Source organism: Passer domesticus, chromosome 6 (genome assembly GCF_036417665.1).
Source record: "Passer domesticus isolate bPasDom1 chromosome 6, bPasDom1.hap1, whole genome shotgun sequence".
NCBI lineage: Eukaryota > Metazoa > Chordata > Aves > Passeriformes > Passeridae > Passer > Passer domesticus.
Genome location: NC_087479.1, coordinates 44,024,946 through 44,050,050, shown reverse-complemented (window position 1 = coordinate 44,050,050; position 25,105 = coordinate 44,024,946). Strand labels below are relative to the sequence as shown.

General features: G+C 40.4%; 2 protein-coding genes and 1 long non-coding RNA gene across 13 annotated transcripts in view; 2 read left to right on the top strand and 1 right to left on the bottom strand.

The window, feature by feature from the left end:
- Nucleotides 1-9,215, bottom strand: part of LOC135303344 (uncharacterized) — a 79,389-nt gene extending 70,174 nt beyond the window's left edge. Inside the window, exons 1-3 of one of the 8 annotated variants that reach the window (XR_010364816.1) lie at nt 9,081-9,215; nt 7,449-7,522; nt 4,616-4,725 (exon numbers count right to left, since the gene is read on the bottom strand). The gene's annotated coding sequence lies outside the window, so the exon portion shown is untranslated. Of the gene's footprint in view, nt 1-4,615; nt 4,726-7,448; nt 7,523-8,335; nt 8,468-8,573; nt 8,638-8,800; nt 9,005-9,080 lie in introns of those variants that run through there. The other 7 variants (XR_010364822.1, XR_010364823.1, XR_010364815.1 and 4 more) reach the window with 7 other exon arrangements.
- Nucleotides 1-17,682, top strand: part of EHF (ETS homologous factor) — a 38,748-nt gene extending 21,066 nt beyond the window's left edge. For both annotated transcript variants that reach the window (XM_064425047.1, XM_064425048.1), the window contains exons 2-9: nt 1,986-2,085; nt 4,493-4,738; nt 5,059-5,118; nt 7,504-7,572; nt 7,663-7,731; nt 10,754-10,813; nt 13,208-13,403; nt 14,224-17,682. In XM_064425047.1, the coding sequence (XP_064281117.1) occupies nt 1,989-2,085; nt 4,493-4,738; nt 5,059-5,118; nt 7,504-7,572; nt 7,663-7,731; nt 10,754-10,813; nt 13,208-13,403; nt 14,224-14,323 (897 nt within the window). In that variant the 5' untranslated portion in view covers nt 1,986-1,988 and the 3' untranslated portion in view covers nt 14,324-17,682. The remainder of the gene's footprint in view (nt 1-1,985; nt 2,086-4,492; nt 4,739-5,058; nt 5,119-7,503; nt 7,573-7,662; nt 7,732-10,753; nt 10,814-13,207; nt 13,404-14,223) is intronic.
- A 4,179-nt stretch (nt 17,683-21,861) lies between these two features.
- The window catches only part of LOC135303342 (uncharacterized), a 49,187-nt gene continuing 45,943 nt past the window's right edge, over nt 21,862-25,105 (top strand). For all 3 annotated transcript variants that reach the window (XR_010364809.1, XR_010364810.1, XR_010364811.1), the window contains exon 1: nt 21,862-22,423. This is a non-coding gene — a long non-coding RNA (uncharacterized LOC135303342). The remainder of the gene's footprint in view (nt 22,424-25,105) is intronic.

The window sequence follows — 25,105 nt, the reverse complement described above, 5'->3', positions numbered from 1 at the left end:
TACATGCATTGTAGGCTGAACGCGTTTATAGTCATGAGATTGAATTCAAATTCTTTCTCACACCTTCTCACTCACAGTACTAAGTCGCTTGGCCTTTGTGCAGGGCTGAAAGAAGTCTTCTAACTTGTAGAAATGTACTGACTGATGTGATAATCATCTTTCATTTGGCCAGAATGGGACAAGAAGTATCTCTCTCAATTGTTAATGTTTTATAACCTGATATATCTACTACTAGAAATTAAATCCTCCTTGCTAGTGGTCACTGAATCACAGATTGGCTAGAATTAAAAGTGGAAAGTGACTGACAAATCATCCATTTGTCAGTTTGATTTTGCCATTCTGTGTAGCAACCAAAAAAAAAAAAGCCCTAAACTACTTTATATTGTAAAACACCATTCTCTGTGATAAACTTCCTTAAACTTCCTAAGGCTTTGGCTTTTTAAGCAATTGTCAGTAACCTCTCTCCCTTTCCCTCTCTAAATACTTAGGGGGTAGGGGGTGCAGGGAAGAGGGGGAAAGAAGTAGATACTCGTAAGTTTTAAGTTACATGGTTTATTTTAAATGACAGATTAAAATACCAACCCAGGTAATATTCCTGGGTTGGACTGCTCCTTTAAAACCAAGTCTGTAAGTGTTTCTATTGACTCCTTGTCTTTTACCAAAAAGGTTGCTGACGTGAGCTTGTAGGGGGTAGAGATGTTGCTCTCAGTGGATGTTTTTTCACTGGCCTCAGTGGATAAACAGCCAAGACCAGTGACTTTACCCTTCACAAGTCTATTTTGTATTTCATAACCTTTTTAATTCTAGGGTGAAGTCTAGTTGCATGCACATGCCATCCTGATGTCTAATGTTTTGTTTTTACAGACTTTGCGGCTTTCAATATTTTTGAACAGGGGTTTGGTTTTATTTTTTTTCCCCTCTGTATATAAAGAATTACAATCCAAAGCCCTTGTAATATTTTACAAATTACTTTCCCAATGTCCTCACAAATATATTTGGTTATTATGTATATTTTTAAGCTTTACAACTTCATACCACTGAAAGATAATGTAAAATATTAAGAATACCCATCACTGGGGAATTTTCTATATTTTCATTGGAATAATTAAACATGGGATAAATTTAACATTTTTCTAGAATGTCATACACGTAGGTTTTTTTGTCTTTAAAAAGTACAGGACAATTTTACTCATGCTAGTGCTAGGATACATAGAAAGGAAAGTTTGCTTAAAAGAGGGAATGCTATCTTGGGGTGGTGTCACTACAAAATATTGATTCTGTACAGACAGCCACAAGAATGGCTGTCTCATTTACAAGATCTTTGACCATCTGATTTTTTTGGTGGGTTGAAATGTATGATCTGTGATATTTGTTACCAAGAAGTGTTATAGACACTGCTGACACAGATCTGATAAGAAACTGGGTCAGCTGACAAGATATTCTCTGTAAGGCTACCTCCCTGTAACATTATGTGTATCCTGTGTGAAGGATTTTCTGAGCATGGCTTGTAGTCTACCATGTAGTTTCATTTGCAGTTATTGTAAAGTTCTTCCTCCCTCCTGAAATATTAAAAAAAAAAGAAAGGAAGAACTTGTTTAAATCACATTTCTCTTTAAAGCAGAAAAAAAAAGTAAAACTATTTAGTATTTAATTTCTCAAAGCTTGGCAGTTTTCATGTATTGCTCTGTCAGGAGCCTTGTCTTTTCATTCGGCTTCTTTTCTGATTACAGATTATTCATTTATGGATGGGCAGCTGTAGAAACTTGCTTCTTGCGTATGCAAATTAATCATGGTAATGTTTATCATAAGGAGATTTTGTGGCAGTGGAAAAGGGGTTGTGTCAACATGTTCTTGATTTCAGTTGTATCTTCTTCTACAAATGGAATTGGCCTCCTTGCTTCACCTTCAGTGGATTTTTTTTTTTTTGCCATTTACCTCCTGGACTAGACACCGCTCACTAAGCAAGCTGTTTGATTCACTTACAGATCATGATTTTGGAAGGAGCTGGCAGGATGAGTATCAATTCCAGCAGCAATCTACTCCACCAGCAGCCTTCCTGGACAGACGGATATTCCACATGCAATGGTAGGAGGAATTAAACTGCTTTGAGCCATATTCTTTTTTGGGAGGCTGGGGAAAGGGGCTGCTACACCTTTAAGCATGTACGAATATTATTTTTCAGTAGTACTAATTTACGGAGTTTCACTTCTGGTAAGAAAAATATTCATTTGTTACTTCATTTGTAAAAAGCTGAACTTACAATAGGGACCAGTTTATTGTTCATTTCCTTACTAGCTCTCTTTCTTAAAATTTAATGGTGTTGAAAGTGCCAGAAGTTCTCTCTTCTCAGTCTTTCTCTCGTACCTTTACCCCTCGTGCTTCCTCTGAACTAACATTACTGTTTAATGCTAATCACCCCTCTGGCTTTACAGGCGACTAGTATTTTTGGTCCTTTGTTGTATTTGCTTTTTTGGTACAGATTACTAGATAGCTTTCTAATTAGACTGGAATTAGAGCACTAGGTACCTTGTGGCTTGTGATTTTTTTCCCTTTTTTTCTCCTTACTGTTTTCTGATTGTATATCTGGGTATATAAAAATGTATTCATATATATTCTCTCAGTATAAAAATATATGTAAATGTATATCTCTATAGATGCTTGACATAATTTTAGAATTCTTTTCATTATTCAGTGGACAGGTAAAATCTAAGTGGATAATCATATGCTGCTCTTGTCCTTCTGATCCAAAAAATACTACAACAAACTTACAATTAAAGTTCCTACTTAATGAAATGGTTATTCTTTTTATATGTAATTTCTAAATACACGGGAATATATCAACATGTGCTCAATAAATGTGCCTGTTTTTCTATAACAGTGTCATACAGAAAAAAAGTCATGTCTGAGTTTCACTCTTCCACAGGATTTCATGGAGGGAAATGGTGGGGGTCTATATCAAATTTCCAGGGTGAAACTCCTCAGGATTCACTTATGTTTTAGAGGGACAGGAAGCTCAAAACTCAGACCAGTCTGCACAGTCATTCACCACTGCACTTACTTTTACCTAAGCTACTTTCTCCTCTCACAAAAGTATCTTTCCTAACATTAGGATTCTAGTGGCCTTTGAAATCACTTTACTCTTCTGAAGTGATAAGAATACAAATCAACCTCTTTTTCAGGGGATATTTGAAAGCTCCAGCAAACCTTTATTCTCTGACATACCACACTTTAAATAATTTCCACACTCATTCCCCACATCCTTCAATAGGAGGATGAGGAACAGTCCTGCAAACTCCCTAAGTTACTTACACAAGCCTTGTTGGCTAATATTGATAAAGAAAGCTAAATAACTGTGGGGATTGTTTTTGTGTTACCTGGAAAGTGTGTCCTGTACCTCATCTGAAGAGACCTGAGGTTTAGTGCACCTGAGTTAAGGTGATTTCCTAAAATGTGCCAATTCTGGTGCTTGTGGTCCTCTGGAAATATCCACTGTTGTGAGTATTTCTCACTGTGTGGTTAATTTTTTTCTAGAGGTGTCTGGGAACAGACTGGTGCCATATCCTGGAGCGGGGTCCCTGCAGAGCTAGGCCATGGCAGTCTCTCCTCCCTCTGTAATCTCTAATTCCCTCATCCTTAAATCCTTCTTGCACTTGTGAACATTTTATCTCACCGTCACCTCTGTCTGGCATAGTCCATTTTCCTCCTTTCCCAGGGAATAAATTGCACTGAACTCTGTGAGGACAGACCAAAGCAATCCTGCCTTTGCTCTTATCTTACATAATGATCCTAGCCATGTACAATTTCTTCCATTTGCACATGCAAATTACTGTCGTGCAATGACATACAATGAGAGCAGTTTGAGATTGCCAAGAAAAGACTCAGACATTCTAACAAGAAAATTAGGCAGCTTCCATAGCTAAAAATGAGTTTTATAACTACATTCAGAAACCACTTTACATGACTACAGCAATAATCTGCACCATCAGAATGCCATCTCTGTCATGAAACCATGGCCCACACTGATAGACTTTTACTGTGGAGCAGTATGAAAGTGCTTTTAATCTTCCTTTTCCTAACCCTACCAAGTTCTTATTCAAAGAAAGTTTTCACGTCACCTTATGAGAGTTTTGCAAGGCTTTTCCATCATTTTCTGATGCAATAAAGTAATTTTCCACACATCCCTTTTCAACAGTATTTCTGTAAAGTATCTTCCCTCAGAGAATTTTGGTGTATTTAGCCAACATTAATAAGTTGATTCCTGCAAATCAATCAGCCAAGACATGTGTAATGAAACAATGCCCAATTTTCAGTTGGAAAACTGAGGCCAAAACCCCCACAATATCTTCTCCAGCACTTGCTACTCAGCCAATGTTAAGGAGTGAGAAAAGCGTCTTGATCTGTAGACTTCCAAGACATGCAATTTGGCTATAAATCTTATTGTTGATGACTATTATGCTATCAGAGACAGTAAATATTTTTTTTTCTTTTCCAGTATCCAGTAGCTTCTATGGAACCCAGTGGCACGAAATACACCCGCAGTACTGGACTAAGTTTCAAGTCTGGGAGTGGCTGCAGCACCTCCTTGATACCAACCAACTGGATGCCAACTGCATACCTTTCCAGGAGTTTGATATCAATGGGGAACATCTGTGTAGTATGAGCCTGCAGGAATTCACTCAGGCAGCTGGGACAGCAGGACAACTGCTTTACAGCAACCTCCAACACCTAAAATGGAATGGTAAATAGATATTAGAGAGAGACACACACACATTAGTCTGAATTCTGAGATCTTCTTAAGTCATTTACGTTCCCCAGAAGCCTGCCTGGCAGATTATACTTGCTCTGTTTGCTATTCTGATTATAGCTCATTTATGGTATTGCTAAATTTCTTGGATATGACTTAAGGCAGAAATCTAAAGGATGAAGAGGAGAGGGAATGTTTTCCGCTCCAAAATCAGCCCTCTGGCTCAGGTGTAGAAGTTGCTGCTTGAAGCTAATACATTTGATTTCTCTGTGCTCATTCTCATACTTCCTATCTGCCAATTTGCTTTCTTGCAGGTCAGTGTGGAAGTGACATGTACCAATCTCATAATGTCATTGTGAAGACAGAGCAAACAGGTGAGTAGCATCTGGGTAAATTGTCCTTTGAAAAGAGGGGACCCCTCTTCCAAGGGAGAGAAATCAAAGTGGCATTAAATAAAATGGAAAGTGTATCATGCAGAATTAAAGAAGTAGTACAAATGTCAGTCAGTGCCTCCTTCTGAAGTTTCAGGTAATACCACATGCATGTGGCCACTTTTCCTGGGAGACCTGTGCAGTATCAGCAGTCTACACTGATGTTCAGAGTTGGAATAGTTTGAGGTGCTCCATGGAGGCAGCTTTGTAGAGGACTTCATTTTACACTTCATTCAGCAGATTTGAAAACAACTGTTTTAACAATACGTTCCATTAAAAAAAAAAAAGGAAGAGAGAAAAGGAGAAAAATATTTTGTTGTGAAGTGCTGTTAGTTTTTGAAACGCAAGGAGATTTCCAAAAACCAGCTTGAAGACAAAACAAAATGTAACATTTTAAATGTTACATTTTCCTCACAGGTTTCAACGAAACTGAAATTCAGGCAGTAGTTTGGTTTGATGAAATCTGCATTTTTGCCATTGCAGTTCTTTTTCTGAGTGTGTTTATAGCTGGATCCCTTTCTTCCCAGGGCTTTGTTTAACTGAGAAAAGAACTTCAGCTTGATTCAACCGTCCTATTCAGGCACAACTATTTTCCTTGTTCCTTTGCCAGATCATGCCTGTCCATATCCACACACTCTCTATCCCACTAGTCCCAGCCTTTGTATGTAGGTGTGCCCATGAGCCACGTTTTGATATCTGCTGGCAGAACAAATACTGATCTGTTGCATGTGGTGTCTCCAACAAATACTGTCAGCCTGTTTATCCACTTAACCTGTTGGAGCCCAGCCTCTCCAGCCAGGAATATTGCCCACGTTCTGCTTGCAGCAGGCAGGGATTGTAATCTGCAATCCACTCCTGGTATAGGAGCTGTGCATGAGGCAGCCTTGCTGCTTTCCATGGAGGTAACTCCAGTAATCCTTTAAGTCCTGATTTATGAGATCCTGGTATAATGTTATTTCCTCCTCCCACTAGAGATGAGGGCAAAGCAAAGCACCTCAGCTGCACATCTTGGAAAGGACTAACTGGCAGGTGGTTCTCCTGGATGTGATGAATCAGAAATGGCTTGGTGGGCCTCTGGTGGTGCCAGCCATGGCCAGTGGGAGTGGGTTAAGTTTCTGCATATGGGGGAGTAGGAATTGTGGATTAGAGCTGCTGGGAAAGTTACTTCTTGTGAGGCAGCAGGGACAGGGCTGGTGGTTTTGAGGGGAAGCTCGGCTCACTCTGGTAAACCATCACAGCTGCAAAGACATGGGTACTGCAAAAGGCCAAAATGAACAAAGGTGAACACTTTCCCCATGTTCTGGCTGGGTAAGGCCCCGTTTTCAGAGGCAACATTAGGCAGATCAGGTGTCCAAGCAAGCAAAGGGTGTGTGCTACTGTAGGAACGCAAGCTCTGGGTGCCCAAACATGCAGCTATTAGTTAGCATGCCTGCTAAATTCCTATGTCATAAGTGGTAACTTGGCCAAACATGATTATTTAGCTGTAACTCATTTTGGGGTTTTTGATTTCATTTATATGAACATGAAAAAAATTAGGTTTAACCTAGATTTGAACCTTATATCTCATCCCTTTTGACCTGGTTTCAAAAGAAGAAGAAATTTTTAAGGCTTCTGACCTTAAAAATGCACTGTGAAGGAAGTAATTTCCAAACCAGTGTACAGGTCATAAAGACAGTACTTTTGTTCTGTGTATATTGATCCACATGACCAGAAGGTCACTAAAAATTATTCTTCTTTAATCATGAAGGTGTTTTTTAGGTTAAGGTTGGGGACTTAGTGTGCCTGGAGTAAAATGGCCCTTCATCTAGGATTATGCTTTGATGTTTCTCACTATGTGCTTAAACAAGAAGCTGTGTTTCAGAGAGGACTTTCGAGTTCTACCATTATAGAAATAAATACTCATCATAAGCATCCTTCTTTTCTACTAGATATTTGAAAACACTTTCATCTGTGTGGCTCCAACTCACTGTCATAATCATCAAGAACTGAGAATTCAGGACTGGATTGGGTAGAATTAGAGTTGATCTGGCATAGGAAACCTCCTCCAAGGCCAGGCATAAATGATATACTAGTCAGGAAAAGGAAGAGCATATTACATTCTTTCTAAAGTCAGTGCTTTGTGTAAATACATTTGCCTGAATATGCAAAACTCCATGCATAATTTGAATGAAAGGAAATAATTTTGTACATAGCCCCTTCACAACTCTTGACAGTTGTTTTGTTGTTTTTTTTTTTTCCCCACATTTAAAATTCTTTCAGTGGTCAATATTTACCTCTGTGCTCTGTGCTTTTAGTGATCCAATTTTCTTTTTGGTCCTTTACCTTCAGATCCGTCATTAATGGTGTCCTGGAAAGAAGATAATTATCTTTATGACAGTGGCTATGGTAGCACAGTAGGTAACTAACATCGCAATACTTCATGCATTCTGAGATGGGTTTATTGTTGTCTGAGGCTATTAGTTTAAACGTCTTCTTTTTAATTCCCAGAGTTATTGGACAGTAAAACATTCTGTCGTGCTCAGATTTCCATGATGACACCTAGTCACCAATCTCCTGGTAAGAAACTTGTAATTATATTTTTAATTGTTTGTCACTTGTCCCAGAGCTACCGACATGTAATAGTCTCTGTGGTCTTCTGTTGTAGGATTGCATCTGAGCCTCCAGTAATTTTAAACCAAGCAATGATGATTCTGACAGATTTATTAGCTGTCATTATTACAATAGCTATCTTTAAAGAAATGCTTCTGTCTTCTCTCTGTCAAGAGGAAGATGATCAAATAATCTGTAATCTCCACATATCTTTTAAAGTGACTGAGTCAAAGGGGTAAACACTAGTGTCAGAGAGACAAGACATTCCAGCTACACCACGCTTTTCTGTGGTGTAGCACACGGGGCAAACAAGTGCCCCATTCCTCCCCAAAGCGGCCGTGCTCCCGGTGAGCCCGTGATTCATGCTGAGCAGGCTGCTGGCTTTGGGGCGGGCTCGGCTTGGCCTGGGGCAGCTGTAGGGCAGACACCAAGCCCTGTGCCCAAACACGCCGGCACAAGGGCTTCCTCCTGCGGCCTCTCAGAGCTGACAGCGGGGTGCTCGCTGAACCCCCCTGCCTTCCGTGAGGGAGTGCTCAGATCTGCCTGCTGAAGGGCAGGAGACACAGCAAACCTGTTCGCTGCAGCGCCTGGCCAAAGTGCAGTCTGATCACCCCCTGTGGGCCCTGTCCGGGCTCCAGGATGGAGGCGGGAGAGTGAGGCCGTGGGGGAACAGTAAAGCAGAGGTGGCGAGAAAGCGGGGAGGGAAAGGCGGGTTCTTCTTAGGAGGCCGTTCAGCAGAGATCTGAGGGAGAAGGTACTGGAAGTCCTGGGAGAAGAAAGGAGAGCACATTGGTGTAGTCCAGCCTTACACTGGGGGCAGCCCTGTGCTTCTGCATGTGGCCATGGCCCAGGCCCTGTGCCTGCCGTCCCCTGCTCCTCCAGCCTCCTGAGCTGGATTGGCCAAGTGACATACAGTTTAAACTAATGCACTCAGTTGTGAATTAACAAAAAAAATCAAAAAACAAAACAACACAAGAAAAAAAAAAAACCAAACCAAAAACCCCCCAAAAAACCCGAGAGAGGGAGGAAACTTGACCAGAAGAAGAAAACCACCAAACGTTAAAAAATCCCAACCAAACACCCTGTTTGCTTTCTCCACCACCTCCACCCACTCTCACAAGATGGCTACCAGGATTTCAGGGCTCTCTGGCAGGGCTGGGGACCTGTCCAGATCCCGGCACGGTGTGTTTATCTGCTGACTGCTTAAGCCTAGAGCTAGGGCGGCACGCCAAGGGCACAGCCTCCTGTAAAAACTAAATTTGTATATCCCGTAAAAAAATGGCTCATTCCTGAATCATATGCAAATAATGTGTAACCTTTTGTCAAAAGTTTTGCAAGACGGCTTTGTTGAAACTGCATCATAACTCTTTTCATCTGTCAGGCCCCAGCCTCCTAACATGGCATGTTTGAAACCAGTCTCCACGTAGGAGCTGTGGCAGAGCAGGAGGCTATTTACACAGCTGAAATCCAGAATAAATCACTGGCTAGGCAGAAGGCAGCTGAACTTCCAAGAATAAATTTCCAGCTAAGTGGAGCATAACAAACATTTGCAAGCGAATTGTGGGATTTTAAAATGAGAAGGATTTATATGAGGGCAAATAAAGAACTGGGTCCTGCAGTCGTTACCTGGAGTTCCCACAGGCTTTTAATAACATATGGGGAATCATAATCTGAGGAAAGGCAGTGAAATAAGCCTCATTTTACTTCCCCCACACCACACCCCCCTCCAAGCTGAGTGAGGTTCAGGCTAGTTCCTGCTCTTTGAGAGTAGGAAGGCAAAATGACTCAGAGCACGTTTGCTGCTTGGGGGTCAGGGACAGTAATTTATCAGACTTAGAATAGCAGAGGTTAGGCCTATCCCCACGGTCTTGTTCAGTTTATGTTTCCAGTTATGTATGAATAAAGCAAGTGTGTGAATAACTTTGCATCTACCTTTTCACATGCAGTTATTGCAGTAGCTTGTGCAAATCTGACAAGTTTCTATGCAAATAAATATTTCCTGTGAGTCATTTTCCCATGCAAATGCCTGGTTTCCATGAAAAGTATGATAATTGTGCATTCATAGAAGCTGGGAAAACATGCGTGGGACCTTAAGCTTTGCTTTATGGGATGCAGGGACAAGGTATGCTGAAAAGCAAACACAGAAGGGGCTCCCTCTCAGGTCTATCCCACAGATTTTGTGAGACTTAGAGCAATCAGATGAAAGCTATTCATTAAGTACAAGAGCAGAGCCAGGCTGCGGTGGTTTGGGGGCGGGAGGGTTGAACGTGCAGACTGCGAGGTAGGTTACAGTCATGAACAGGCGGAACTTCTTTTTTTTTCATTTCTGAAGAAATGCTTGTGCCAGAAATCCTATTTCTCCTCTGGCTGGCTGCAGGTGATAAAGTACCATTGATGAGAAATGGCTTGTTCCTATGGCTCTGAGCCACAGAAAAATGTATGTTTGTCCTGCTGCCAAAAACTCCTACCAGCGTAGCCCCTTTCCCCCACCCTGCCCCCTTAAACAACAGTGCTTTGCCAGTTCATTATGTTTTAGTCAGGTAGGTGTTCTGTGCATTGATACCAGCACATACATTTCCCATTAGATCATCTCTTCAGAAACAAATAAGCCCCCAAAGATACGTGCTTCAGCAAAGACTAAGATAATGGGACAATTCAGGATTCCTTTTACAGATGTGATCATCCTATTTTTCTCTCTCTCACACACAATATGAGGTGAGGTATTTGTTAATCAAATTTAGCTTTCAAAAGCCAAATGTTTACCTCTGCATTCATTCTTTATTCATCAGTGGTCTCTTTGAGAAGTGTGCTGATTAACATACAGTACAGAAAACAAAACTCTCCCTCCTCACTTAGATTACCTTCCGAAAAGTGATTATCTTTAGAAGAGATATTTGTTCTTTTTTGTGGTTTTATTTCTTTCAACCTGCTAGTCAATGGAAAGCCTTTAATCAAATTTACAAATAGGCTTCATTTTCCTTCTCTGCAGACTCTTCAGATGCAAAAAAATCGCAAGATCATACCCCAAAGTCCCACACCAAGAAGCACAGTAAGTCAACATCCATGCTTATAAGGGTTGGTTAGTTGATTGAAGGAAAAAGAAACAAATGGAAATCAGATCCTATTTGGGAGGGAAGAGGAAGCATTTTGAATGCAAAACTCATTAAATCATTATTGCGAGTGAATTTTGAAAGGATCTGAGTACCTAGTACTGCTTGTTTACGTCATTTTTGGACTCAATATTGTTAAACTTTTCAAATTGTTTTTATCAGTGAGGGCCTATGGGGAAGCAACCACAAACCAGCTTCCTCTGCCCTGTGTTGAGCTGGGCTGGTGGAGTGGAGTAAAGGAATGATGAGGAAGACCCAGGATTTAATCAGGAGAGCCTGTGTGTGGGCACAGTCATGCTCGTGCCTGTGCCTTCCAGGTGCAGCACACACCACAGACCCTGCTCAGCATCTCCTTGCAGAACTTCTCACACATGACATCACAAGCAAGCACCTGTGCTTCAGTCTTGCCACCTTCTTATCCTTGATACGACAGTCTCTCCACTCCCCTCACCTACATTTTCTGCAAGTTTTTATCCAACCTGACTCTGAAGACAGGATACCATAATTGTGATTTCTGTACATAGTACCATTAAATGTACTTTACTGAGATATTTTAATGCTGAAAATATCCTATGTATGTCTTTTTAATCCTATTTATTTCCCTGTTTATAATAGGAAAGCTTAATATTGGTCTTTCACTGAATTTTGTGGTATTTGTGTTCATGCTGTTTCAATATGACCTCCAGATTATGTCTCTTCCTGACTCTTCTTACTCTTGTTCTGTTGCTTTGCCCCAACAGAGCTCCTGAACTTTATATCTGTACACACAGATATCTGGGTGGTGGGGTTTTGTTTGTGTGTGTGTATATAAAAAGGTTGTTCATGAAAGGATTAGACAGGACTGGTCTGAAGAAAGACCTGTGAAGAACTGAGGTCTGTCAGCCTGTTCAGCTTGGAGAAGACAAGGCTGAAGGCTGACACATCCCAGTCTCCAGCTTCCTCAGGGATGGCTGAGGAAGGGAGGGAGAGGTGCTGATCTCCTCTGTCTAGTGACCAGTAATAGGACATGAGGAAATGGAGTGGAGGTGTTCAAGAGAAAGTTTAGACTGCACAACAGAGAAGGTTCTTTACCCAGAGGCACTGGAACAGACTCCCCAGAAGGCGGTCACAGCACCGAGCCTGACAGAGTTCAAGGAGCACCTGGACAATGCCCTTAGTCATATGGCTTAGTTCTAGGATGTCCTGTGAGGAGCAGGGAGTAAGACTTGATGATTTGATGATTTTTATAGATCCTTTCCAACTTGAGATGTTCTGTGATTCTAACATCTCATCAGTCACAGCCTGGGCATATAAAACAGGTGACATTGGCAGTCTGGGTTAATCCTCTTCATTTCCAGTTCCTTCAGTACTCCTCCATATCATGACCATAAGTTACTGATGTCCAGATAGGCTAGGTCCTCCACATTTTAATGGGTCCAGAAAACAATTATAATAATAAAGAAAAATATTGTATTCTTTGATTGAAATCTAATTCTACTTATACTGCACTGCATACCATTTTCAAGTTACCTTCACATCTTTGACTAGCTTGTTTCCTTCTTAATTTGGTCTAATTGCATGCTTTTGAAGTCAGACCAAAGGACTGCTGTCTTTCTGGCTCACTGTGTTTGTTATTCTTCATTTGTAAACTACTTAATCTGACTTGATGGCTTTTTTTTTTTCTTGACCTGGACTTTTTGGTGCTATCTTTATATTAATTGTGAGACGTATTTGTGATTAAACTGAGAGGTCTACCTGTTGAACTTGGAGATCTGTTTTTGTCTTTTCTACACCATGGTCAAACTTTTTGGTTCCCTTTCTACATGCAGTTTTGGCTGGCCAGTTTTGTCACTGTCCTTCTATCCACTCTACACCTTCTTACTTACTCATTCATGCAGAATGGCAGTTCACCTCCTATGCCTTCTGTCTGTCTTCTCAATGCATAGAGTTTCGGTGCCTGGTTCATGGTAATCTCGGCTGTTTCATGTGCCACACAATAATATCAGGTTACATGCTGTGCTGTAGACAGGGATCAGGAAAAATGGGCAAATGAGATCAGGGGAAGGCTTAAACATGTTCTCTTTAGGGCAGAAACAATGCCAAAGGCAGAAGGAAGCAGTAGGTGGTTTGGACTCTGCTTCCCCTGGTTGCTGGGGCTCCTGCCTGCCTGCCTGAGGCCAACGCTTACTGCAGCTGAAAACTGCCAGTGTTTTTCACCTGTATATCTCTGACGTGGGGGTCCTGTGTTCCAGAAATTATGGCCTAAGTGTTCACCCTCTGTAGATGACATAAAAATTGCAAGCATAGCAAGAGAGCTCTTGAGACACTCCTTCCTGCACTCTTTGCTTTTTCAGACCCTCGAGGAACTCATCTTTGGGAATTTATTCGAGATATTCTTCTCAATCCTGAGAAAAACCCAGGATTAATTAAGTGGGAAGACCGATCAGAAGGTGTCTTCAGATTTTTAAAATCTGAAGCTGTTGCTCAGCTGTGGGGAAAGAAGAAAAACAACAGCAGCATGACTTACGAGAAACTCAGTCGGGCTATGAGGTGAGCTGGATATTGCGGAGGAAGACTGTGGCACAGATACAGACCTACTGGATGGAGAATTTGTCTGACTAATTTTAAAATGATTTCTCAACAGCAGAAGTTGCTTTCTTTGACAGTTTCTCACACCAGTTTTGAGACTGTAGCATTATGTTATTTTCCTCTCCTGTTTCTGTAGAATAGATGATATATATAACACAAACAATTGTTTATATATATATAAATTCTGTTTGGCTCTGCCCAAATAACCAGTGTAGGAAGGAAATATGGTTGCAGAAACCTGAGAATGTTTAAATGGCCCATTGATGGATGGAGACCTTGTTATTTCCAGTAACATTCAGAACCCCACATCCATTGTCTTAAAATCGGTGTTAGGATTTTCTTTATTCTTTGATTTAACATTTTGAGAATTTTTACATAATTTCTGAAACTTTAAAATGTATTTTTAAAAGGGTGCTGAGGTTCTTTCCTGGTCTGATTTTTAGATCCTGGCTTATCTGGAAAAAAACCTCTGTGAAATCTCATAAGAGTGTGTGATAAATCCAGCAGTAGGCTTTGATCTGAAATGAGGTGAAATTCAAACTCAGAAGCTAATTAATATAAAGGAAAAAGAAAACATCTATTTTTCCTTCTCTGTCATTCAATTATCATGATCTTAGATATTATATATATATATATATATATATATATATATATATATATATATCTCTTAATAGAAAATCAAGGCTTTTAAAACTAGCTAAGGGTTTGTCTAGTTGGCAGTGGCCTTTTAGAACCATAGGTGAATTTACTCTTATATATTTTTCTGTTTTTATTTTAACAGATACTATTACAAAAGAGAAATCCTTGAGCGTGTGGATGGTCGGAGATTAGTATATAAATTTGGAAAGAATGCCCGTGGTTGGAGAGAAAATGAAAATTAAATATATCAAGAAATAACATTTAAAACACATGGATGTAAATACTCAAAGACTATTTTCTTATATTTATGTATCAAACTGGGGTGAGAAAACAATTCTGCTTCTGTCGGGAAGAAAGAACATTATCATTATTGGTGTTAAAATTATTTTATTTGAAGTATGTCCTGTATGGGGAAAAAATGTACACAGTTTTCTGTGATATAAGTTAACATTATAGAATTATGATTATTTTTCCCTTCTTGTGAAGTTTTCCTCTTTTTTTTTTTTAAATCATACAGGCATAATGTGATTTATGAGTCATGTAAAGAAAGGGAAGGAGCTAAATATTAGGGCATTTAGAGAGTATGATAATCCACTTTGGAAGGCAACAATAAGTGGAAGAAACAGTAAAAGCATCTCTGAGCCAAGTAGCCTTCTTCCACAGTCAGATGGTTTATAGCTTTCCTTGGCCAAAACCACTTGTTCCTTCCCTCCTCTGATTTCTGAGTGTTTTAATACTTTGCTGGTTTTCAGCTGCTTTTCTTGAATTAGACAGTGGGTTCCTCTTCAGCTGGCTTATCCCAGCCACAAGAACAGTGGCTCTGCAAGGTGGCTGTCAGCATTTACTTGGAGAACCCATACTACCTCCACCACTGAGACCTTCTTTTGTGGGCAGACATTTAGGACCAGACCTTATCTGATACTCAGTGTCCTCCCTAACCTCCACAGAGCATTCAGCTTACCTCAGGAAAAAAGTTATTTTTTGTTAACTATTATCTTTGGGGTGAACTGCTGGAAGAGCATTGATCTTGGGGACCAAAAGCTGTTGAAAGAAGATTGTTTTCTGACAGGGCAAACATTAAAAGACACTGGTTTCCCAGTAGGAATGTTAATAATCCTCTCACCCTCTTGCACTTCTAATTAAAGCTTTCAAATCTCTGCTATATGGAGCGGTGAGGAGGTGGGCAAGCAGAACATTTATAAATCCCTTGGCACGACGAAGCAGTCTCCCCAGTTACTTCAAGCTGTGGTCCTCCTGGAAGGTCAAGTCTCACTTGGACAGTTACTTTCAAAAAAAACCTTTGAGAAATGCAAAGCTAAACTGTGTGTAAAATGTTAGTTCCCTTTGCTTTCCTCAAGTCTAACTCTATACTGTACTTATATTTGTCATTTGTGCTTGGGATTCTTAGTTGGAGGAAAAGCCCCATTAACATAAAGACACTGAGATTTTAGGGACATTCAGATTTGGGTCAGTATTTTGGGTTCATCTCTAGCAGGACTATGCAGACACTGAGCGTTCATCAGCAGCTTTTCCTTTCTCCAACTCACAAATGCTTTCTGCCAGCACTGAGCATATGCAGAACATAGGGAAATAAAATCTAGAGGAGGCAGCGCTTCACCAGGTCACTGAGTACGTGAGATGTGGGAGTCGAGAAACAGGATTGTCTTGGTGATGTTAACAGAGGTGAAACCAAGATCAATTTCAAATGACTTTTTCAGGGATTGGAATTTGGAAAACAATAACAAGAACTGAGAAGTCCAGAATTAAAAAAAGAAAAGGAAAAAAAAAGGAAAATCAAGAATATTAAATCCATCCAATATCTATTTCCTGAGGCATCCCCTGGGTTTGAATCCATATTAGCTTGAAATATGGCAAGACACAGCTGGAGGTTGCAGGATATTCCATTTTTGTTTGTCTTAAAAGGAAATAGAGATGAAACCAAGAGACAGCAGAAGTATCAATATGAAGGGTATAAAATGTGCTTAGCAACAATTTGTAGGCAAACATGAGAGCCTAACTTGTTATCTACACATGAAGGGCATGTTAAACAATAGCACCACCTCCTACACTGTGTATGCGAGAGCTGTCACCATCAATTACCCATACATGACAATTTTTACTTTTCATAACCTGGGTGGAGAGAGCTTCATCTTATTTACAAATCAAATAATAAGCCTGTGTACTTCAAAGCATTTTTTCTCTCAGTCTATCTCTCTTTGGTTTAGCTTTTTTTTTTGACTGTCTGTGCTAGCCTTGCTTGCTTTTGCAAATTCAATAATTTCGTTTTTTAGCTTAATTTGCTACATTTCACTTCCTTTACCATCATTTTGTAGTTCATATAACAAGGATCAGGCCACCAGATGAGAAGAGCACTTTCACTTTGCTCCTAAGACCATTTCTTCCCCTTACCTGATGGTTGTTTGTAGCCCTTTGCTCTATGCTCTTCACACCACTTCCACACCCTGGGTGAAAATCTGAGATCAGTGGTACCATCACAGATCTGCAATGCAGTTGTACCTTATCTTAGGTTAACATTTATCTTATAGCAATGAATTGTAATACTTCATGAATTTGCTTTCTACCTGATCTCTCACAAAATTTCTTGGGAGATAAAATGAACCTGCGATATATGCGTGTCACCACTTGGTTGCTGAGCAGCAGCTCAACCTGCTTTTAAAAGGCTTTGAAAGATGAACCTGTACTTAGAAGCATTCTGTATAAATTGAGAGAGTGGTTTACGTTGGGGTGCAGTATAAATGGTCTTCCACTGTCAAATCTTTCAGCACGTGGAAATCATGCAAGTTTCTGTTTCCACCTTGCAGAACTTTGCAGTGTTGTAGGTACTTGTCGTTCTGCATTACAATAGCACAAAGTTGGAATAGAAGCCAGCCAACATTTACTCTGTTTTATAAACCTTTGCCTAAGACAAACACAAAGGACTGTTTAAAATTACAGTTCTTGCCAAGGACAGATGCAACCAACCAAAGAGTCTTTTTACCAGACCTAAGCAAACGGAGAAAATGAAGAGATGAATTTTTATGTAAATTGCTATTTAAACAAAAAGCATTTCTGATTGCTCTTTTATTTTGTGTTTCAGAGGCTGAGCAATCATATTTTTAGATGTATCCTTTAAGTTAGCAGCTGCTGAACTGGTAGCACCATGTGTATAGATTTTTGTTGTACCATAATTTTTCGTATGTATAAAGCTCTAGATAGGAAAGTATATTGTATTTATACAGTCAGATGCAAATCACAACGTCAAAGGGTTGGCATGAGCACTCTCAATATTTTCTGCACAAAATTAGAGCAACTTGCTCTAAAAACATCCTGAGAAACTGTATGTAGGCTGTTGAACTACATAGACATTAAAATGTTTAGTTACATTTTCATGTTTCTTTCTGCAGCACATTGCATAATTCCTGCTTGCTTCTCACAGCATCGTCTTCAATGTCTACGTGTGGAAACAAATCCAAGTTAGATATTTCACTATTGCCATTGTAAATCTCAGCTTGGAGACAATGTATTCACAAAATGGTTCTAAAGACTGTTTCTATTTTTGTGAATATGATACAAATTCAAATAAAACACTCATGAAAGAATATATTTGATTAATGTTTATCTTCCCTTTTTTAATGTTTATCTTCCCTTTTTTATGTCTTGTGATTGGAAGTGACTAATGTCAATTCCTTCAGTACTGAAGAATATTTTCATATTCATGAAAGGACTGCTGTAACTACAACAAAATCCAATAGCTTAAATTTACTAATATGTTGAATACCCGATCTATTGTGAAGATACTCAGTTTCCAAACCTGTTTTATGTCTCACAGGCCTCACTGAAATAATGGATTATGTCAACACAGCTAGATTGCCTTTCTTGTTTGGCTGCTGAACTTAACAAAGGCCTGACTTCAGCACTGATTTAACTTCAAGGTATTTTGAAGTGTGTGCAAGGGCTAGGCTGATTAAGGATGCCATCACTCAAACTGAGCGTTTCCTTTACTGAGTCAAAGCAGCTAAAACGAAGAAGTCCTGTCCTTCATGTTATTTTTCCATCTTAGTGGTGGCTATGAAAAGGGGACATCTCTTCTAATTTACTCTTCAGCTTGAGGTAAAAAAGTGAAAATGCCTTCAGTTAAAAGCAAGTCAAGGCAGACTCCTGTGGCATTTGCAGTGCGGGGGCTGTGGCTGTGCCAGCTGGGTGCAAGGGTGCCGTGTGTGACCATCCTGTAGCCCCGGTGGTGTCCTGCTGGGTGTCCCGGGCTGGCAGCACGAGGGCAGGGCAGCCAGTCTGACAGAGAGCTGAGCCTGCTGCTGTGCCAGCACACCTGGAGTTGGGCTGGAATATCAATCAGGAGCTCCACTGCAATAGGATAAGCCACACCATCACGCTCTATCATCTGCAAATGTCCATCATTTTAAGCAAGTGGGTGGTTCCCCTGCCCTTGAAATGATGCATGTGGGGGATTGAGGATGGTGGCTCTAGAAGTGTTCAGTCTATATTGAATCAGCCCTATATTTGAACCTGGAATTTCAGAAGGGCTCCAATATTATGTCCACATAAATGGGGGAATGGGTTTGAATTTTGAACACTATTACAAACCCCATGTTTAGCATGCAAAATCAGTGTCCAAAGAGTGGTCATAGTTTGAGAACTTGGGAGTCCCAAAGCAGGTTTCAAAATTACTTGGAACTAGATTTCAGGCAAGTTCAGACTGAGATTTAAATAAGCACAGCTGGTTTTCCAGTAAATGGTTGGGGCTTTTGTTTCAAGCAAGCTGAGGCCAATATTTGAGACAAAAACAGATGAGAATATTGTTTGGAAACATGCAAATAAGTGCACACTTAATAAACTCCCCCCACCCCCCCAAAAAAATCCACGTAAACCAAACCTCTTCTTAACTCTTTTTTGATTGTCACTTAAAATCAAGGAAAACTGAAGCATTCCGCTGCAGTCTAAGGCCACATGAAATAAAAATTGAAGGCAAAATTCAGTTTACAAATCCTATGTAAATTGAGAATAAATAAGAGGAGTGCTGTAAACAGAGTCTACCTACCTTAACATGATATAAATTTGGGTGCATGTCTGCATTAAGGACAAGTGAGAATTGCTTCAGGTAAGTGAAATCTGGTACTAGTAAAAAGAAAAGGTGATTAAGAGTCACCAAGACTAATAGCTTCCAATAAATGGGTTAGTTTCAATAATTTGAAAGATAGGTTATCTATCTGGGTTTTCAGTATTTGCTCCCTTGCTGATGAAGATTTGCACAATGCAGTCTAAGTCCCAAACTTTGTGCGAGCCAAGAATTTTCTCCAACAACCATCTTTTCCCCAGATATTTGGCTGTTTCAGTCACCTTGGTGTTAAGGAAAATAATAGGGAAAGAAACAAATAAAGCAGGAAGAAGTGACTGGGTAGATGACCAGGTCTTAATGCACCAAAAGTTCTGTGTGGCAATACAAGGGCTGTATGTGCAAAAAAATTTAATAACATCCAAGTCACTCTGTTTATAGTCTTTACATCACAGGTTGGTTGCAAAAATTAAACATAAATTAGTATTTGCAAGTTTCATTATAACTTTTAGAAGAACAAGAAATTATAGCAATATTCCTGTGTATACTGCATCATCTTGTGTACCTAAAAAAATTAATTATGAAAAATGACTGAAGCATTATTTCTGCTGAAGAATTTCTCCCCTCTGTATTCAGTATGGTGTGATACCCTCTTTGCTTTCATCTTGGTTTGAGATTCAACAATAAGATTCAGTCTCAACACAGGGAATGAAAAAGGAGATGGATGATCTGTATTGTTGTAGCAGGTATTTCAAAGCAAATAGGCAAACTGTAGCTTATTCTTTCTAAATTTTTGGTTTCTGATTTAGCATTTGTACTGTCCCTGGGAACAAGATGTGAAGTTGGCGATAAATACCACTATCAGTGACACATCTTGTGAATTTTGCAGAGGAGCCTCCCCATCCCTGTGTAGGGGTGGTGAAGAGACCTTCAGAGCATGAAGATTGTGAAAGCCCCCTTCTTATACCTGAGTATGTTGAGAGGCTGAACACCTTAAATCCTGTTTTCTAAAGCTCCTGTCTGTGTTTTGAAAGCTTTGGACAACAATGAAGCCTTCAGCATTGTGTGGCAAGGGGATTATTGTACTTCACAGCTCACTGGGGAACACACAGGATGGCCTCATAGCAACCAGAGGTGAGGAGAAGTGCTGTGTTTGAATCCATGCTGCAGCCTCTGGAGACTGCAGGACTCGCTCTGCACTGAGGTCTAGTGCCACTGTACACCTTCATCTGCTTTTCTCAATGTGCCAAGGTAAAGAGGAGCTGGAGACTCTTAAGAATGCATCCCAAATGCTTTTGTGAGTGCTGCAGAAAGGTCAGAGGGTTACTGGCACTGCTGAAGTTCCTGGAGGTGATGCTGACATGAGGATGCTAAGGCACAGCTACCAGCTGGAGAAGTGCTCTGGGAGAAGGGGACTCTCCCTTCTTCAAGTCTAGCTAGATTAGCTCTCTATTTGTCAGCTCTGTGCCCATTTTTTTCTCACATCCCCATTCTATCCAGGCTGTGGATGTAACATCACTGGCTGTACCCATGGAAACTGTTCTTTCCCTGGAAGGGGGTAGAAAGTTTTTGTCTTTTGAGTCGGCTTTCATGGGCTAAGACCAAACCCTCTGGCTCTAGTCCACATCTTTATAGGCTGTTAATTAACAGCAAATTTGCCAAAGTAGGGAAATTCAAAAGTGCAACCCAAATCTGTAACCAGGGGTTCTCTTAGGGAGTTGCTGAAATTTGGAGAAGATGGAGGCTCACCCCACAGGTCTGATCTTGCCCAGCCTCCTGTGGACTGTGGTACTTCTCAACACAGTCATCCTGTGAAGCCTGTGCCCAAACACTGACAGAAGGAGAAACAACATTCACCACCAAATACTCACAGACTGGAATCTTATGCTGTCTAAGATCCCTGTATTTTCAAAGAAAGCTTAAATAGACAGACAACTAATTAAAAAATGAAAGAGGAGATCACCTTGAATTTCGTCCTGCTCATAGCAGATAGAATCATAATGTCTCAGGTAATTAGCTTTGCCTGAGATGATGATCACTCATTTTGGGAGTATATAAAATCTAGGAGTTGTGATGCGAGGCAACCTGCAACTCTCCATGCATCCTTCTAGAATTCCCTCTGTACTCCTATATCTCTCTCTAAATCATACCTCCTCTCCTGGGGAAAGGCTCACCAGAGCTTATCAGATTCAATTATTGCTGTTTCATATCAATGTTCTCATGTGAAATCAGAATACAAATAAGCCAAGACTACCTCCATACCCCCAAACAATTACAAATGCTGATGATTCACCAGTTATTCATGCCAAACCAATATTTTTCAGTATTTTATAGTTCATGAGTGAAACATTTCAGCATGTTCAGACTGAAATCACTGGCATGCCAGGAGGCATTGCATGGAGAAGGGCACTCTGTGTGGGGACACATGGCATACCCAGCAGCTGCCATGCAATCACATTTGTCTTATGGACACTTTTTATGTTTTCCAGTAGGTTTGGAGATGAAGGGTTAAGAAAAGTTATACTTACTTTCAAGAAAGTTTAGCATTAGATGATAAAATTTTTTACTTTGCTGCCACTGTATGACACACACATGCACTTTGCCCTCCTACTTCCCCGGCTTTTCATCTGATGTAATTTTAAAATACACATACAATGAAAAATTATGTGGTAGTGTTAAAACTTTTTTTTTTCTGGTGTGTAGAAAGAATTTAATTCACTATGCATGGATAACCCATTTGTTTATACTCAGGTTGAGAACAAAGCCAGCTAATAAGCTTTGCTGTCACCTTAAATAAATGGTTTCACAAGATAATAACTCCATGCAGCTACGCCCAAGGGTCATCAGCATTTTTAAAGACTCTTTATGTTTCAGAAAAAGAAGTCACACTGTAAAAGCCAAGAATACTGTGGGAGAGCTATTAAAAACTGGTATTTTGTTTGGATATCAAGGTTAAGAGTTACTAGGGACCCATGGCCACAGAGGCTTTAAGCAGATCCCCCACCCCAAAAAAGGTGTACACCAGCAAGCCTTCCTTGGAGAAAAGCAAGGCTGGAAATTGAGCCTTATCACGAACATATGTCCCAGCTCATCCCCCATGTGAAACACCTTGAGCTTGATTGCAGATAATAGTCATAGCCTGTTCAAGCTGACTTGAAATCCTGCTGAAAGGGCAGCTCTGGCTCCCTTGTCTTGTTTCTCTGTGCCTGTTTATTGCGTAGTGTTTGTACCAGCACTGCCAGACCCAGAAGTTATTCTGAAATGAAAAAAGGTAAGTCTTTTTTTCAGACCTCCATATACTGAGGCCGCAGGATCATTGGTCCCAACTCAAGAGAGCAATTGGAAACATGCAGTCAGAGGAACAGGAGTGGGAGATGACTTCCTATCCCTTTAGCAACTCTTTCAGTTAGATCAGTGTAAGTCAATTTGTGAAATCTCAAGTGATCACCTGCTTCATGGAGAAACTTCCTGTGCCTGTGTGTGAGAACCTAGGAAGTGTATAAATATCTAAATTAGCAACACCTTTCTGTTAAATTTATATGTTAATGAGATAATTTTGTGCTTTACTTTTATGATGATGTTTCTCTGGCCTTAAGAGTGTTTTTGTGTGCTTAGCAAAGCACAAATCTCCAGGGACCAGTGAGACTGGGGCATGAAATTCTTTTAACGCAATATGTGGCAATCCAGGGGTATTGCAAACTTGCTCTGCTGAGCAACACAGCCAAGTTTTCTAGGCAGTCAGTAACACAGGGTATTGGTTTGAGTAAGATACCTCCCACTGGTGAGTGTCCTCACAGGCTGGTGAGGAGGTCACATGAGTCACAAGGATCTCTGAAAGTCTGGCATCTATGCCTGAGGAGAGAGGGAAGAAAGGGAATCAAAACTACTGATAAATGGGCTTGGGACGATGTTGGTGTTTTTTATTTGTATCACCAAGATAAAGAGATATAAATGGTGGAATATAATTTTAAAAATAGGAACTGCAAAGATGAATTTTGGAAATAACTTCTTGACTATGCAACTTGTCATTCTGAAGGGCAGGTTGAGTAACTGGAGGTGCTTGGTCTGCAGAGCTGCTCCATGCTCACTATGCTGCAGTGCACAATAGGAATTAAAAACTATTATAACTGTTATGACTGAAATTGCAGTGTGATGCATAAAGTCCTTTTGAACTCTGGATGCTGCATTTGCCTACTAATATCTGAGGACAATTACCTCATCCCTCCTAAGAAAAGTAGTTGCGGTTCTGTCACTGAGCACCAGTAGGGCCTGATTTTCAGAGGGAGTGAGCAATCACCTGTCCATGAAAAACCAAGATGGAAAATAAACTGCAGATAGCAAACTGGTACCAGCAGGATAGGATAGCTGTGATCTGTTACATATTTTTTCAGTTTCAGGCTTCTGGGATTGCACTATTTGTGTTTACCTGATATGCTAGTAAATATATTTTAAAAAACAATACTCTGTAATCAGCCAACACAGCTCAGTTCCTCTGCCAGTTCCCATACCTTCTTTCCTCAGCCCATTGAAAAAAACCCCAAAGAAACCACAAGTAGAGTGGATCATCACACCCCTGCAAAGGCTTGGTTGCAGAAAATTAATTTCTTTTGGCTAGATTCTTCCCAGGGCTTACACATCTGCCCAAAGGAGTAAAGCAGAAAAATGTATCTCCTACCTAATGCTGAGCAGCAGCTACACATTTGGTTTTGGGTGTGGGGTCCAGGCCAGACATCTGTTTTGGACACACGAACATGGGCACAGAGGTGATGTGGAGACAGCAATGCTTCCCTGCCTCAGGTGGTGGACATGGGGAGATGGGAGCTGCCCTGTGAGGAGTACATGCTGCTGCTTCCTTCCAGGTAAATTAGGAAAGAAAATGAGACTGCAGATAAGTTTATGGGTTTATTTGAAAGCAAGACGGCTACTAGTATCATTTTATATCCTGCTTGAGGTACTAAGAGGTCTATGGTCCAAACGTTTGGGTAGCAGAAGGTGGATCCTTTTACAGCTGGGGAGGCCAAGATACTGCAGTAACAGTGTCCATCCTCCTTTTCCTGCTATGTCCTGGTGAGAAGGCAGGTGCATGCACTGCAGTGGAAAGGGATAGCATTGGAAGTTCAAGTTTTACTGTCTTGATGTTCTGGAGTATGTTGGTTCTTATCTACCAAATGCAATAAAGCATAATTCCTAATGATGAGCTGGATCATGACCTGGATGTGGAAATGTACCCATGACCTGTGTGTCATGTGTGTTCATACATGAGGGGTTCCCAGAGAAATTGTCATATATATGGAGTCCAAACTTGCCAATCACTCCAGGATGTGTCCTCTCATTTTTTCACTGGCAAAGGCTGATTCTTTTTTTTCCTCTGGCTATTGTTTTAAGATAATGGAGTTGGAGGCTTCCTTCTTCTTTCTTTTATTGTAATTGTAAATGTGTTTCTCCTAAATTCTGCTTTTGATAAACAGGCTGATGTGCTCGTACCTCTGTGACATGCTACGTTCTTACTTATTAAAGGACTTTGTTGTGTGCACAGGAATATAGAAAGAACTGTTTTGGTCTCAGTCACATGGAGGGATTTTGTAGTGGATGGTGCCAACCATTCCAGACAGACTCTGCAGTTCATCACTGTGCCATGTTGTATTCAGACACAAACCTTTCTCAGTGCTTCAGGTGATTGCAGCTGAAGCACAAAGCTGGGTTATGACAAATGTCTGTGTGGGAGATGCAGCTGCAACACCTATTCTTGCTCAATTATTTCTGGAGTATGATATGTTTGAAAATACCATTTCTGCAATGCCTTTTGCTTTGTTATACAGTTTTATTTTCTGCTCTAACGTGGGGAAAGAAATAGCTTGCCACAGGGACCCAATATAGCCCACAGATGTGACAGCTTGGGTAATGGTCTTTGGACTTTTTTTCTCATAAATTTTAAATCTGCTTTGAGCCTGTC